Source organism: Saccostrea cucullata, unplaced genomic scaffold (assembly GCF_032062105.1).
Source record: "Saccostrea cucullata isolate Sc308-1 unplaced genomic scaffold, CSIRO_AGI_Scuc_v1 ctg918, whole genome shotgun sequence".
Lineage (NCBI taxonomy): Eukaryota > Metazoa > Mollusca > Bivalvia > Ostreida > Ostreidae > Saccostrea > Saccostrea cuccullata.
The window spans coordinates 76,763-93,814 of record NW_026941191.1 but is presented as its reverse complement, the minus strand read 5'-3'; the positions used below and the strand labels follow the sequence as shown (position 1 = coordinate 93,814).

Below are 17,052 nucleotides of genomic sequence, written 5' to 3'. Positions count from 1 at the left end.
ACAGGATTTGTGATTTGCAGGGGGGAGGGGGGTTAAAGTTGAGGCAAGCCTTGGAGCCGCCTAATTAAGGCCTCAAGTTGGTCCAGGGCGAAGCCCTGTATGCTGGGGATCTAGGAGGCGAAATCCCCGGAAGCTCCTAGGATTTTGTGTATTTTAAGAGTACATCCAGGTACATAATGGTGTGTATTTTTCATTTGGGCGGGTTTTTGAATATTTATTATATTGAATGTTTTCATTGCATTGTTTTAGCTCATGCCAATATAATGAATGATTTACTTACTTACTTATAGTGTTATTGGTTACAGGTGTGAAATGTAAATCCGTATTGGGATTCGGCTTCGCCTCGCCCAATACGGATATCCATTTCACATCCTGTATGACTCCGTATTAGGTCCATAGCTGACTGTTTAACTGATTTTATACAGCTTCAGACAAATTTGTAGATTACTGATTGGATAAAAGCTTATCACATGACGCCCAAGAATTTTCCGAATAACGCTGTCGTCAAGGAGTAATATAAAAATTGCGCAAGCGATTACGTTGCTAATGTAAATAAAAATGACGGTTCAGAAACGGTTTGCGTAGGTAGTTTGGTTAAATTTCTTGTTACGATATTTTATGCTGATTGTTTTTGGATTAAACTTGCACGAATATTTTTTTTTCATATTTAAAAAGGTCTTCAGCGTGATAAATTACAGTCAGTTAGGAACGTAATACGGAGTCATACAGGGTGTGAAATTCGCCTCGCCCATTACGGATATCCATTTCACACACTCTATGACACCGTATTAGGTCCCTAACAGTGTGACTAATAATATACTTTAAACAAAGTAATAGTTAAAGAACATATTTTCATAATACCAAAAGCGTAAAAAGTTTGCTAGATAAAAAACAAGCACAGCAAGCCCTAACGACGACGCATGAGCGAAGGGGAAATACCACTGCACATTCGTTCTTTTGAATTTTTTCCGGAGAAACTTTGAACCCACAATGCGTTGTTTCGTAAAACCACGTTCTCGTGAGAATAACAACAAAAAAGTAAAGCAGACAAATGGTCGATAAAACGGTTCTTCATTCAAATCAGCAGTTGTCAGGCTTCGATTTGGTAATTAATGCAGCATAATAATACGATGTTATTTGACATCAGAGTTTAGACGCACTAAATACCACTTGTTGTTTGACGAGTTCGATCTAAATTAAAACTGAATAAGTATTTTCGCTCGTCCTAACGGTTACATCCTCCACATATAATAATTTAACGATTAAATTGGTATTGCAAGCACAAAATGACATTTAGGGCGATTATATGCTATATGAATTTAATATATATTCCAATTCCATTGTAATGATTTATTGTACAAAGTTTATTTCAAAGAGATGAAGCTTTGCTAACTTCGTTGCATACATTATACTTCTGCACGTTTGGTTAAATCGAATTTCTTCTGATGTGGCATCGAACCTCATTCATTACATCTAAGAAAGAGGAATCACACTCACAAATAGGGGCATAGCGAAGATCTTCAACACTATATTTAGCTCCTCGTTCGACTAACAATTCAATCTTTTTAATTCGCTGTGTTGCTACGAGCCACTTATCTACAAAAAGGGATAACAATGACACCTTATGCGCATTATCTCGGGATCCTTCATATATAGCTAGCTCATCATTTGGATCTAATCCAAGGTCTAATAGGTGACGGAGATGTCGTGCGTCTTTATCAATGATATGTTCCATCACTTCTCCTTCTTTCCTTACAAGAAAACCAAATCTTTTTCTAGGTACAATGTCGTCAAACTCGTTCAGATAAAAATCTGCTCCATTAAAACTTTTCAAAATTTCAAAAAGATGATAGTTTCCACTTAAGTTTTCTTTCGAATTCTCAGCACCAACCAAACATCTTGCAATTTCAGGTTTGTTTTCCAAAACTGCTTTCATGAGAGATGTAAAACCTTCTTCCGTTTTCATTTTTAAGTTTGCTCCCGCTGTAATTAACAATTTGACGACTTCAAGGTGTCCATTTTTTGATGCTATATAGACAGGAAAATACTTGTATTTATTTATTCGCACATTATGTTTTGCTCCTGCGCAGATCAGAGAGAACACAACTGCAAGTATACCCTGTACCGATGCGACATACAGTGGAGTTCTTCTGTCGCGATCTTCTTCGTTGACGTTTGCTCCATGCTTAATAAGCAAGAGGGCAACTTCAACAGAACTCTTTGATACTATCTCAAGCAGAGAGATGTTTTTTGCTAAATATGTACATTTTTCCTTTGGACAGGTAATTAGCAACTCTTTTAAAATTGTGAAATTGCCTGATTCAGCAGCGTGGACAAGTGGCGTTAAATCTGATTCCATATTTTTGCATATTTTGAATTGCCTGATAAGATCTTTTGCGATGTCAAGGTTTTCTTCACTCATAGCAACATTAAGCGCTGAAATACCATCGGAACCTGCACCGGCTTCCACTAAAGCCTTTACTACCTCTTGATGACCACGTTTGATAGCAATCATTAAAGATGAAGTTTTATAGTGATTTTGTTGATCACTACATTTCAAGCTATTTAGGAGATATTTGACAGATGATAAATTTCCAGATTTCGACGCCATCAGCATTAGATTCCCAACGTCTGATTTACCATTTTCCATACACAAATCGAGCAACTCTATATTTGGTGGTTCTTCCGAATGCATCAATTCAGATTTACTTTTGGATGATTTTCTCGCTAGGAGAAATTTGATCAGTACAATATTCTTCGATTTTAAAGCTGCGCATAAAGGAGACTCATTGAAAGCATTGACTTGGTTGACACCCGCTCCTGCTTCCACTAAAAGTTTAACCACTGGGAAGTGTCCGCGTCGACAAGCAGCAGTTAAAGGAGTATCTGCATGGTAAACATCAGAGGTACAGTATCGCTTTGAATGTTGATCTATATGTTCAGCTTTCAAATTTGAAAGCAGCAGCTTCACCATTTCTTCACTGCCTCCATAACACGCAAGAACCATTAATCTGCTTGCTTCCTTTTCTGCCTCAGGAGTTGGATTTCCCATGACCAGAGCTTCCCTGACATCCATGCCATTTTCTTTGGCAACCTTCAAAATATATTCTAAAATCTCAGTGTGACCGTGATAGATAACCCAAGAAATAATGCGAATATTTTGTGTCCATTCCTCATATTCTCTCGTGCGATCAGCAAGTAACATGTCTTCTGTAATGTCACGTGATGCTGTCAGGAATATCTTTTGATAAGACTTATTTGAATGACACCATGACAGGTGTCCTTGAAATGCACCAGGAACAACCTTTTGAAAAGAGGTCTGAGGTGACAAGAAAGTATTCTTGATTTCTTCGAAAGATTTTTTTTCAAGTAAACTCATGAACTTTTCAAGAATTGCCTTATTACACAACAGCTTACTCTGAAATGCTGAATGCAGATCTCCCATGTCTCTGCTTGAAGTCAGACGACTCCAAACTGCAGTGCAACTGTTATTTTCTATAACAGAGATAGGATTGTCTAACTTTTGGTGGTGTTTGGTCCAATCCATGTGCATTTCTAGCCATCTTTGAATAAAGCAATAGCTCATGTTCGATAAGAGCATGGCAGGGAAGTCGCGTCCATAGTGAAGCGCTATTTCTTCAGCAAGTATGGTATGGATTATAACATAGGAAGAATTGTCATTAATCATTACGAACTTTCCTAATTGTTCAGATAGTATCTTTTCAACTTCTTTAGAATATACTTTTTGGTTGACATTGATATCATGAAAAATTTGATATTTTTCATTCACCAATTCTTCTAATTTTTCTGGCATTAATCCATTTTTACTTAGTACACATAAGACAAGAACTGCATACTGTAAACTGCATTCTCTTTTCATGGAATCTAAGATATACGATATATACATTCACGCCAATGTATAAAGAACGTGGAATGAAAATCTTGAATCTTATATATTCTGCTGAAAAGATTACAGAGAACTGAATAATGTTCAATATTTTGAATCAGAGACAATTTCTCTGAGAGAACTCTTGATTTTGTTTGGTCTTTAAGATGCCTAACAAGAATTAGTTCTCTTTCCTCCAGGTTTATTTGATACTCTTCACTGTCTAAATCAACAACAGACTCAGCATGAAAAACAAAACCATTCGATTTCATAAGTTGATAAGTTTCTTTGTCACATGTCATGATAAGTTTTGATTTCTCGCCAAGAGCATAGTTGATGCTCGGCTCTAAGTTATCCAACTTCTCCATATCTTTTCTTTCCATGGTCAACTTGTTAAAAAAATTATCAAGGGTGAAAAGTTGAATATCATCGTGATTTCCAAAATTTATTATATCAATTGGATCTGATACAGATATTACTTCATAATCGTCTTGAAGTAGGAGTGCAATATGTCGCATGGTTGCGGTTTTACCCGAGTTGCACGATCCCATTATGATGCATATCTGATTTTCTCTCACTTTCTTGATGATAGATGGAAAGGAGGATATTTCAACAAACACTTGATCATCTGGTAACCATCCCTGTAAAACTTGTTTATTTCTTTCTGTAAGAGATAAAATGTCCTTTATTTGCTGTTAAAGTTTTCATTGCTAAACATTATTCAAACGAAAGTATTTAACAAGGAAATTAAGTGATATATTTTATAATTATCATAAGAAGTATGAAAAGTTTTGTAATATTATAAACGCATTGTCAAAAAGTTACAAAATATTATAATTATTTCAAAAGCCCCTTTTTTAAAAAAAAGAAGTTGTTATTTTGTGCTCTGAATATAAGGTACGTATGTTTACCATTTCTAAAAATGCATAAATAACGAAAAAGACATATGAGTAGCGTAAAATATTTCGTGCATGTATTTGTTTTATGAGACAAGATGGCCAGTGCAGCTTTAGAGAGAGAGGAGAGAGAGAGATAAAGTTCTAAGTAATGTTTGAATTTTATATAAATACACACCTCTGTCCTTGTATTTTTGTTGAAGAGATCGATGTCGTTTTAGAACGAGTTCTCCTTTATTAAATTCTAAATAAACAATAAGTTTATACAGCTAGTAAGCTTATTTTGATGCTCTACCGAGAACATAATATAATGGTACTTTTTTAATTTAGATTGGGGAAAATGCTAAAAATTTATTAAAAATTGTCCAATAAGATATTTTAACAATAAACGGGAAAAGATGAATACTTACTTTGACCGTACCAGGGTGGTGTACATTCCCTATTGAAAGGTTCCATATTGTTGATGTTCACTCGATTCAATGCTGCAACAAAAGAAAGAAACTCATCAAGAGTATCGTTTTTCATGCATGATCACGCATGTGAATCGATGTTCCTATTAAATTCAATAGATTTATTTGCTTCTAAAAGGTAATAGGAGATACCTAATACTGAGGTTAGTATATTTACATGTACCTACTTTTGGGCATTACATTAGTTCTTTTAACTATTGCCCGTGCGGCGCAGTTGTTAGAGCGTCTGCTCTAGAGTCGCGAAGTAAGGAGTCAATCCTTACGTCACGGGTTCAAATCCTACTCTAGGACGTGGAGAGGGATTCTTCGGATAAGAGCGTATAAACCGAGGTCTGTATCGCAGAATGTGCTGGCACAAAAAAGATCACACCCTGCTCAATGGCCCTGAGTGCCGAGTATAGGACACAATTTACAGCTCTCCACCTGCAAGTGGTGGCGTCCCCATATGAGTGAAAAATTCTCTAGAGGGACGTTAAACAATATACAATCAATCAATAATTCTAATAACTTGTCTGCAGGATTTTGTTGTGTCTTCTTTATTCTGGTTTTAAGTAAACGAAAATGCTTTTTAATTCAGGCACTCTAACTACCCTTAAAATGAAGTAGCAATAACAATATGCCAGGGTGTGGGGGCCTACATAGGTTTATTTTTGTATTAATGAGTTTTGATATCAATATTGCATTTTGTTTGGCCAGATTTTTATTCTTTTCCTAAATTCTTGACATAAGTAACATGAAATCCTTATTTAAAAAGTTCAATACTTAACAAAGATTTTAAAACACCTTATATTGTTTTCAAATTAAATTACACATGTAGAATATTCTACTAAAGTGGTCAACAACAAAGAGGACTTCAACTTACAGAAAGGAGCATTCAACTTTGTACTACTCCCCAAAAAATATTGGGATTTTCAATAGTCATCAACTTCACATTTATTTTAGGAAAATCGAACAATGATCACTTAATGAATGAACAATGATAGGAAGATCATGAGTTCAGACTCCGATGGCAACTGATATAAATCGATAAAAAAGGCTAGCATCTGTTTCTTCTCCATGCGCTCGGCAATTTGAAGTGGAGGTTGTGGGTTATTTAGATGAGACATTAGACAACAAGGCATCGTGTTGGAACTATAAAGATTTTTCGCTGCTCAAAGACTATATGGTTCCAAAGGAAAGGTCTAAATTTGACCCCTTCATGGGTAAACGGCGGCCTCTATATAAATGAGAAATTTACGAATGGTACGTTAAACAGCAAACAGGAAAAGGAAGATGAAACAGCATACAAGGAAAGGAAGACTGCGCTTAAGGATCTGCGATAAATGGTGAAAATAAACTTTCAAAAGACACATTTTTCTCTTCATTGCTGAAATTATCAACATGTAATCTGCATCTTTACTTAATCAAATAAATAAATGTACGAATTTACTATGCACGAATCCATTTTCTTCAATCTCCGTACGACAAAGAGAACGTTTACATTTACAATGTATACTGACTTAAAGGATAGTCAGCGCAAGTCTGTCTATTTTACTCCTTGTACATTGCAAAAGAAACATTATGTTTAAAGACGATAAATAGAAGAAAAAACATACTCTCATGGTTTAAAAGAGAAAAATTCGGGTAATTTTATGAACACTAAATTCCGTCACGTGGCTTCGTTTTGTGCTAACATGGACACTGTGCTCGAACACGTAAAATAGCCAATTGCGACCATCGATCTAATACAGTACCCGCATCGTTATTCTTTACAATTCTATCGTGTTCTATCGTGCGTGTATCCTATCGTATCGTGCGTGTATCCTATCGTATAGTGTTTTCCGTTTATCGTGTTTTGCGTTTTCTTTCGTGTTTTCCGTTTATCGTATTTTGCGTTTATCGTGTAGATCGTTTATCAGGTTCTATCGTGTATCGTGTTTTGCGTTTATCGTGTATATTCGGAAACCCTCGCTCTTTATCTTTACTATGAAAAGAAACTACTGAGCTATTCCGAGTTTCTTTTTCGTTTTGTTAATAAAAATAAGATCAATTCAACCGAAAAAGAGAAAATAAAGATTTATCCCTTTCTTTTTCATCAATATAAGAAATATTAAAGCGTAGAAGGAATAAAATAATTAATCGCGTATTTCATGAATGAATAAATTGATTTATTAATAAATAATTAATTAAATAAATAAAACAATTATATCATGGTAAAGCAGAGAGTAATTGTCAAAATCTAAACAGTAGCTCTATTTTTCGGAAATGAAATTATAAGTAGATCGATCAACTGGTCTATTTCTTTAACAAATAATTTATCAAATTGTGTGATTTTTTTGTCAAAATAAAATACTATTAATATGATTTTCTCAAATGAATCGGAGTTACCGGAGAAAGATTTTTGGTAAGCTACGATGTTCGCGTAGACAAAAAGCAAATAAATAAATAATAAGCAGGATATTGTTATGCATCTTTTTTCATGCAATATTCTGTTTTTCCTTGTTTATCGTCTGATAACTTTAGAAATATGTTTACGCGTCTGACATGTATGTATGTATGTGTGCACAATTATTTAAAGTCTTGAATTTACAAATATAATATAACATAAGACAATGATCCAGATGATTTTAACAACGATTTTGGCTGTTTACGTTCAAATTTTAAATCTATTTTTTAAAGCTAATTATAAATTCCTTGACATATGTCTAAATTAATAAAAGAAATCAAAATTATAAAATATAATCAATGGAAATATTCTACCCAATTTATCACACCATGACTGTTACTATGAAATAGAAGATTTTCATTAATTTTATCTGGCATTAGATAACATAAAAATAATAAATACATGTACAGGGAAAAACATGAAGTTTTTAAACAGCTTACCTTTTCGGCGTGGAAATAAACTCAAAATATAATCCATCGGGATGCCAAAAATCAAAATAAATTGAAGACCTTTCCTTACAAGAAAACTGACACGTATGTGTAGCTCTCTAATTAGCACACTGTCTTCCTGTGCGGTCAACCACCCCCTCCCCCTTCTCCCCTAACTGACACCTCGGCCCGTGTGTGTGTGATCACCGTCAACATACCTGTACTGATTTCTCACCTAGGGTCAATGAGTAACCTAAGTTTAAAATGATTTTTAAGGTTAAATAATTCATTTGCCGAATTAAGCCTATTTTTCGTTATTATTAGAAAAAGTACACACAGAGTTTAATAGCAATGATTCATAATTATTTAGTCGCAAAAGTTCCATTTCACTTTTTTCACTCTTTTAATATTTGTAAATTAATTTTTCTGTTTTGTATTGTTTACATGTACATAAGTCAGAGCATACCGTAAACGTACATGTGCAGTTATAGCAGATTCATATTCTCATGACACAGTTTACATGTATTAATGCAGATTGCCATTATTTTAATAATTATTTAGATTTCTATTCAGAAAATTGAATTTTCTTCAACTGTTTCGTTCTTGATAGATCTTATTAATTTTGTTAAAGCCATTTTCTTTAAATCTTTCTTTCGGCCAGTCTTCTACTTGTATTATTTTCTAAGATATTGATATTTAATTGCGATTTTTGGATACATTGCAGATTGTAAGCTTTAGACATTAGATACAAATATTTGATTTATTGCGTAAATTTCTTCCATGAAATAACTTCGTACTTGTAGATAAATTTATTAGATAGAAAATTAAAATTTATATTTTTCATAAATAATAAATCTGTTTATAGAGTTTCGAAATTCTCACACTTGAGAAGAAATAAAAAAAAATACAGTCTCCATTTTATAAAAATTCATTTAATCACTGTCAATTTTTTATATATATAAATAAACAACTTTTGTAAAATTAATACAGAGATCTCAGGTTCTTTTTATAATAAGTAAATGTACTTTATAGTTTAGATTTGAAGCTCTGCGAATATTTAAATTAAAATATAATTTAATTTAAATAATCTTTAATCTTTAAATTTAATTCAAAATAATCTTTTTGTCTTGTCAAAAAACGTTCCGCATTTTGAAACAATCCTATCAGGTTTTGCGTTTATCCTATCGTGTAGATCGTTTATCAGGTCTATCGTGTTTTGCGTTTATCGTGTTTTGCGTGTATCGTGTTTTGCGTTTATCGTGTTTTGCGTTTATCCTATCGTGCGTGTATCCTGTCCTATCGTGCGTGTATCCTATCGTATCGTGCGTGTATCCTATCGTATCGTGCGTGTATCCTATCGTATCGTGTATCCTGTAAAGAATAACGATGCGGGTACTGTATATTCTTAACTGACATGGATGGGCTCTACTTTTTCAATTTTCGTATATAATATACTTTTGCCAAATAGATTTAATGGGAAGAAAGAAAAAAAGAGATCTCGTATTTTTTACTACATGTCATTTTTAGCTTTTATTTTTGAGCTTTTCTGATCAAAATTTGTCCGTCGTCTGTCGTTGTCGTCGTTGTTGTCGTTGTCGTCGTTGTTGTAAACTTTTCACATTTTCATCTTCTCCTCAAGAACCACTGGGCCAATTTCAACCAAACTTGGCACAGAGTATCCTTGGGTGAAGGGGATTCAAGTTTGTTCAAATGAAGGGCCACGCCCTTTTCCAAGGGGAGATAATCATGAATTTGTTAAAAATTAATGGCATTTTAAAAAAATCTTCTTCTCCAGAACCGCTGGGCCAGGAAAGATGAAACACATGTGGAAGCATCCTCAGGTAGTGTAGATTCAATTTTGTTCAAATCATGACCCCCGGGGCAAGGGTGGGGCCAAAATGGCCGCCCCTTGTTTTACATAGGAATATATAGGAAAAATCTTTAAAAATCTTCTTCTCCAGAACCACTGGGCCAGGAAAGATGAAACTCAAGTGGAATCATCCTCAGGTAGTGTAAATTCAAGTTTGTTCATATCATGACCCCCGGGGCAAGGGTAGGGCCAAAATGGCCGACCAAAGTTTTACATAGGAATATATGAAAAATCTTTAAAAATCTTCTTCTCAAGAACCACTGGGCCAGGAAAGATAAAACTCATGTAGAATCATCCTCAGGTAGTGTAGATTCAAGTTTGTTCAAATCATGACCCCCGGGGCAAGGGTGGGGCCAAAATAGCCGACCCTTGTTTTACATAGGAATATATAGGAAAAATCTTTAAAAATTTTCTTCTTCAGAACCACGGGGCCAGGAAAGATGAAACTCATGTGGAATCATATTCAGGTAATGCAGATTCAAGTTTGTTCATATCATGACCCCCGGGGCGAGGGTGGGGCCAAAATGGCCGACCAAAGTTTTACTTAGGAATATATAGGAAAAATCTTTAAAAATCTTCTTCTCCAGAACCACTGGGCAAGGAAAGATGAAACTCATGTAGAATCATCCTCAGGTAGTGTAGATTCAAGTTTGTTCAAATCATGACCCCCGGGGCAAGGGTGGGGCCAAAATGGCCGACCCTTGTTTTACATAGGAATATATAGGAAAAATCTTTAAAAATTTTCTTCTTCAGAACCACGGGGCCAGGAAAGATGAAACTCATGTGGAATCATCCTCAGGTAATGCAGATTCAAGTTTGTTCATATCATGACCCCCGGGGCTAGGGTGGGGCCAAAATGGCCGACCCAAGTTTTACAAAGGAATATATAGTAAAAAACTTTAAAAATCTTCTTCAGAACCGCTGGGCCAGGAAAGATGAAACTCATGTGGAATCATCCTCAGGTAGTGTAGATTCAAGTTTGTTCAAATCATGACCCCCGGGGCAAGGGTGAGGCCAAAATGGCCGACCCTTGTTTTCCATAGGAATATAGTAGAAAAATCTTTAAAAATCTTTTTCTCCAGAACCACCGGGCCAGGAAAGATGAAACTCATGTGGAATCATCGTCAGGTAGTGTAGATTCAAGTTTGTTCAAATCATGACCCCCGGGGCAAGGGTGAGGCCAAAATGGCCGACCCTTGTTTTACATAGGAATATATTAGAAAAATCTTTAAAAATCTTCTTCTCCAGAACCACCGGGCCAGGAAAGATGAAACTCATGTGGAATCATCCTCAGGTAGTGTAGATTCAAGTTTGTTCAAATCATGACCCCCGGGGCTAGGGTGGGGCCAAAATGGTCGACCCAAGTTTTACGTAGGGATATATAGGGAAACCTTTTAAAATCTTCTTTTCAAGTACTTCAAAGCTATGATTAGTGATATTTATATTGAATCATCCTCAGGTAGTGTAGATTCTAATTTGTTCAAATGATGAACGCCTGGAGGGGGGGGGGGGATAAATTCAAGCCTGATGTGCTCAGGTGAGCGCTGTGGCCCCTGGGCCTCTTGTTATTCTTAGAATGTTACCTCCGTTTTTCTTACATAAATCATATTCAATTCGTCAGGACAAACAAGAAGAAATAAGTCAAAAATAATTTTGAGTTTTAAATTGGGTGACATAACAGACCACCGTTTTGAAAAGGGAAGGTGAATAGATCAAAGTTAAAGAAGCGCCTGAAAAAGACCAAAAGCACAGCGTTATGTGCAGTCTTTTCAAGCATAAATACACAGTTTACTTAAATGGACTGCATGTTCAACTATTGACCCATAACCGACTGATTATTCATATGAGATCAATGAATACTTCGATTGAAATCTCAAAGATTTTAGTTTTTATTTTCAAATATGCAGCAAATAATTTGTAAAGTATGCTACAATACAAACTTTTTAAAACACTCGTTTTACTTCGGTTTAAATATCAATTGTATGTTACTAAGCTTTTTGAATTGTGTGTTTTTTAACTTGTTTTACGTCCCTCTAGAAATTTTATATGGAGATCCCATCGCTTGGCGCTGAAAATCTACAAATGAATAACTATATTCTGCACCTAGCCGCTAAGCATTGCGAGATATTTGTTCATTCCAACACGCACTGAGACATGGGACCTATGTTTGTACATGTACAGTCTTATCCGAAAAATCCCTCTCAAAGCCTGCAGCGGATTCAAAATCGCGAGAGTCACGTATATTGATACGCTTTTAAAATATAAAACTATGCCAGACATTTTGGTGAAGCTAGTGCGGGTTATCTATTATAAAGTACATATGCATATACTAGTATCTTTTTATTCAATCAAATTGTGCGTTAAATCAAGAATTATATTATTTCATGATAATTTTGCTTATAAGGATAAAAGGATGAAAATGCCCAAATTTGAGTATCAGAGTTCGCAAAGGTTTATCTATTCCGTTACCTTTTAATACTAAATATGTGTTCAAAATTCAATCCCGTATTAAGTAGTTTAAGTTTACTGTATATGCATAAAAATACTCGTATCAAAACAGCCTTAACGAAGAAGGATACATGTAACACCTATTTGCATACATTATTACAACTATATGCTGTAAATTGAAATCATTTTAACTTGTAAATATATATGTCTATATAAACCTACATTCCAGGTTTTGACTTAAACAAATATATGCATGTTAAAGGCTCAGAATGAATGAAATTGTTATACTATAGTTTATACTTAATAAACGTTAAATTTCTTTAACAATGATATTGTAAATATATATATATATATATATATATATATATATATATATATATATATATATATATATATATATATATATATATATATATATATAAAAGAAAAAGAAAATGAAGTTTCCAAATTTCATTTAACACAAGCGCTTTCTGGATTTCATAATCTGTCTTCAGGTGTACATAAATTGAACTGATTGTTTTGCTTAGTAACGTTAACTATGACGTCATGACGTCATGAGAGTCTTTGCAGGGAAGGAAGTAATCTATGACGTCATAGTATGGCTACGTTGCGTAAAAGTTATGGAAATTCAAATTGGACAATAATGGACATTATTGTCCAATTTGAATTTCCCTAACTTTTACGCAACGTAGCAATACTATGACGTCAAAGATTACTTCCTTCCCTGCAAAGACTCTCATGACGTCATGACGTCATAGTTAACGTTACTAAGCAAAACAATCAGTTCAATTTATGTACACCTGAAGACGGATTATGAAATCCAGAAAGCGCTTGTGTTAAATGAAATTTGGAAACTTCATTTTCTTTTTCTTTTATAATTATTTTCACCTGTGTGACATCGACTGTGAACTATTTTCAACTATATATATATATATATATATATATATATATATATATATATATATATATATATATATATATATATATATATATATATATATATATATATATATATATATATATATACCTGTTTTATGTTTCACAATTTAAAATCCTCCTAAAATCCTTGAGGTGAGAGAGTCATAATATAAGGAAACATCTTGCAGTTTGCAATTTCTCTAAAGATTCCTAAAACACCTTTGTTATGTTGATATTCCACGCAGCACCTAGCAGGTAATCTTTACGAAAACAGTGGATTTGAAGGGCATATTTTATTTCTCAAATTAAATCGTCGACAGAGAATCTGTCAGAATATAATTTATCTCGATTTTATCTAAATGTATTCAGTATACTGTGACATAAAAAATACATAACAAAGAACATTGCAGACGATAGAAATGGATACGCCGCAGACGGCTGATTGTAACTTATCCGTATTCATTTTCTCAAGGTGACTTGCTGATAAAAAAAAAAAACAGCTTATCTGCACTGCATGCTTAATCACATATTTTTACCAATTTTTCCAAATTGACACCACTGAGCACTTCTTTTTCTTTATTTATTTTAAACTACTCGATACTTGTGACTGATCAGCACTTAATTGTAAAAAGTTTAGTACAAAAAATGAAAACACTGTATCTAACAGGTCGAGGAAACTATCTTCTGTGACGTCGGAATAAATTTACATGTTAAGTGAGGAACCAACGTGACTGACAAATCGACCAATCAGCTCAATGAGTTGCATTATGGTCTACTACAAAAATACTACACGTGTGTTTCTAAAAGGCCATTTTTTTTAATCGCTCTCGCAAAAACGTGATGCATTTTTCCAGGCATTTTACACACTTAATACAATATGAACATCTTTATCTACTGATTCCATGCTCACATTTACATGTATATACAAATTATTTACAATGATAAAAAGTAGGGCTTCCTCCACTCCATTGTACAAGTCCGTTTGTTGACAGCTTTTCCCGTGCTGTATAGCTGTACCGTCAGTGAAAAGTCATTTTCATGTGACTATTCCTTGGTCCAAAAACAATCAACTCTGAGGTGTGCTCACGTATTTTCAATGTTTACAACGTATACAACTTCGAAATACATGCTACTCATGTTCTATGATCAATGTGCAAAGGGGTTTATATAACAGGTAAATAAATAAATAAATAGATTTAACCAGTAACATGGCAAATTAACGAATATCGAGTTTAAAAACTTGTCTTATTATGTTCCCCAAACGAAGTTGGGGAACATATTGTTTTTACTCTGTTTCTTATTATGTTCCCCAAACGGAGTTTGGGAACATATTGTTTTTACTCGGTTTCTTATTATTATTATTATTATTATTATTAAGGTCTTCCGTTGTTCTTGTTATTCTTCGGTTTCTTTTTACCTATTATTATTATTATTCTTACCAATTTTGTGCACGCGATTTCTCGTAAACTACTGGGCCGATTCTCATGAGACTTTCACATCTGATAGGTACTGATCTGTCACTGCTTAAGATATGAACTGAAGATTGATTGGATATGATAGTTCATGATTTATATCGTTGCAGAATCGCCTTTTCGTGCGCCGTCAGTACTTCCGGTCGATACCGGAAGCGAATTTAAAAAACGCAATTTCTCAACTTTTCTTTTTTAATATTTTTGATTTTGATTTGAATAGAGACCCTTTTGCAGAAGCGAAATATGTAATTTGTTTGAAAATCGAAAAAGCCAATCCCGAGATATTTGCATTTGAAAACGCGAAGCGGCGATCCCAATGGCTAAATGGTTAGCGCGTTGGATTGTCACGTGGGCGACCCGGGTTCGATCCCCCATATGACCAAAAAATTTTATCATTTTTTCTGGTCGAATTTTCGATATTATTTAATTTTAGACCATTTGGAACAATACATTATAAACTTTTAAGCATATTTTGCGTAATTAGGGGCTCAGAGGGGCCAGAATTCTTTCATCTTTAACTCTTTAATGATCAATATTTTGTGAAACATTACAGAAGCAAAGATGTTAATATTAACGATTTGCAACAATAAATTATAAAATTGTGATCATATATTACGTAATAAGGGGTCACAAGGGGCCAGAATGCTCAATCGATGACGCTTCATATCTCGAAAAGCTGATAAATTTTGATAAGCAATATTGAACAAAAGATGGTCAGAATAATGTTTTATACAATATGCATACTTTGAATTTTTGTAAAACGGCCCCATTAAGGACTTGTAGGGATGGCCCCTAAATATTTCCGTTTAGCAAATCTCCACAACGAATAGAAATCTCTGAATAAGTGTTGAACAAAAAATCTTCAAAATCATAAGAACTTTCATTTGATATCAAAAAAAAGGGGCTGATCCCTCAAATTAGGGGCTCAGAGGGGCCAAAAGTCTTTTATCTATAACTCTCTAATGATCAATATTCTGTTATACATTACTGAAGCAAAAGTATTTACCTTAACGATTTGCAACAATATATGATAAAATTTTGATCATATGTTACGTAATTAGGGGTCACAAGGGGCCAGAATATCAAACATTTGATGCTTTATATCTCGAAAATGGGGAATATTTTGATAAGCAATATTGAACAAAAGATAGCCAGAATAATATTCTAAACAATATGCATAATTTGAATTTTTGTAAAACAGCTCCATTAAGGACTTGTAGGAGTGGCCCCTAAATATTTCCGTTTAATATATATCCACAACGAATAGAAATCTCTGAATAAGTGTTGAACAAAAAATCTTCAAAATCATAAGAACTTTCATTTGATATCAAGAAAAAGGGGCTGACCCATCAAATTAGGGGCTCAGAGGGGCCAAAAGTCTTTTATCTAGAACTTCTTAATGATCAATATTTTGTTATACATTACTCGGGCAAAATTATTCATCATAACGATTTGCATCAATATATGATAACATTTTGATCATATGTTACGTAATTAGGGGTTGCAAGGGACAAAATGCTGCATTTTTTATGCTTTACGTCTCAAAAAGGGGGAGTATTTTTATCAGCCTTATTGAACAAAAGATGTTCAGAATTCCGTGATAAAAATGAGAAATTTTAAATTCAATGAAGGAAAACTTAAAGTAATTCTCTTTTATCTCAGTCAAAATCACATCTCATCTTATCTAGAAATTCAACGACCTACTCGTTGCTCGCAACGAGATCTCATCTAGTTGTTATTCTTTTTTTTTCTTACAAAATTTGTGCAGGCGATTTCTCAGAGATGGCTCGTTCGATTTTATTCAAATTTTCAGGGTTGGTGCGTTGTTATTTGAAGTTTTTGTTATTCCGGTGGGTTTTTTCATGGATATGTACTTCCGGTCTAGAGTTATCGCCCTTTTATTAAAATTCAGAGGACCTTCTTGTCTATTATTGATCTCAAAAACGGCTTGAGCTAGAGCGCTGAAATTTTCAGTGATGATAGAGGACATGTTGCCAAGGTGCACCTGGGTCAGGATAATTTCCTGAAGTGTTTTGTATGGAAGCTCGGTAGGGGTCAAAATTTAGGACACGAGTCATGAGTGATTTTTGGAGACATTTTGCATCATATCTTTTAAAGTATAATTATTTTGTTAAAACATACTGAACAAAATTTGTGCAGAATGACAAGATCCTTAAAATGATATTCAGAAAAAAGTGCTGAATCATCACATTAGAGGGCAAAAGGGGCTAAAAGTCTT

General features: G+C 34.1%; 1 protein-coding gene across 1 annotated transcript; it reads right to left on the bottom strand.

The window, feature by feature from the left end:
• Window positions 1-723: 723 nt before the first annotated feature.
• On the bottom strand, window positions 724-13,716 carry LOC134257377 (ankyrin-2-like). The gene is made up of 4 exons (XM_062740004.1): window positions 13,451-13,716; window positions 5,193-5,264; window positions 4,961-5,026; window positions 724-4,550 (listed from the first exon to the last, which is right to left on the bottom strand). The coding sequence occupies exon 4, from the start codon at window positions 3,905-3,907 to the stop codon at window positions 1,427-1,429; it is 2,481 nt and encodes an 826-aa protein (XP_062595988.1). The 5' UTR covers window positions 3,908-4,550; window positions 4,961-5,026; window positions 5,193-5,264; window positions 13,451-13,716; the 3' UTR covers window positions 724-1,426.
• Between the last annotated feature and the right edge of the window lie 3,336 nt (window positions 13,717-17,052).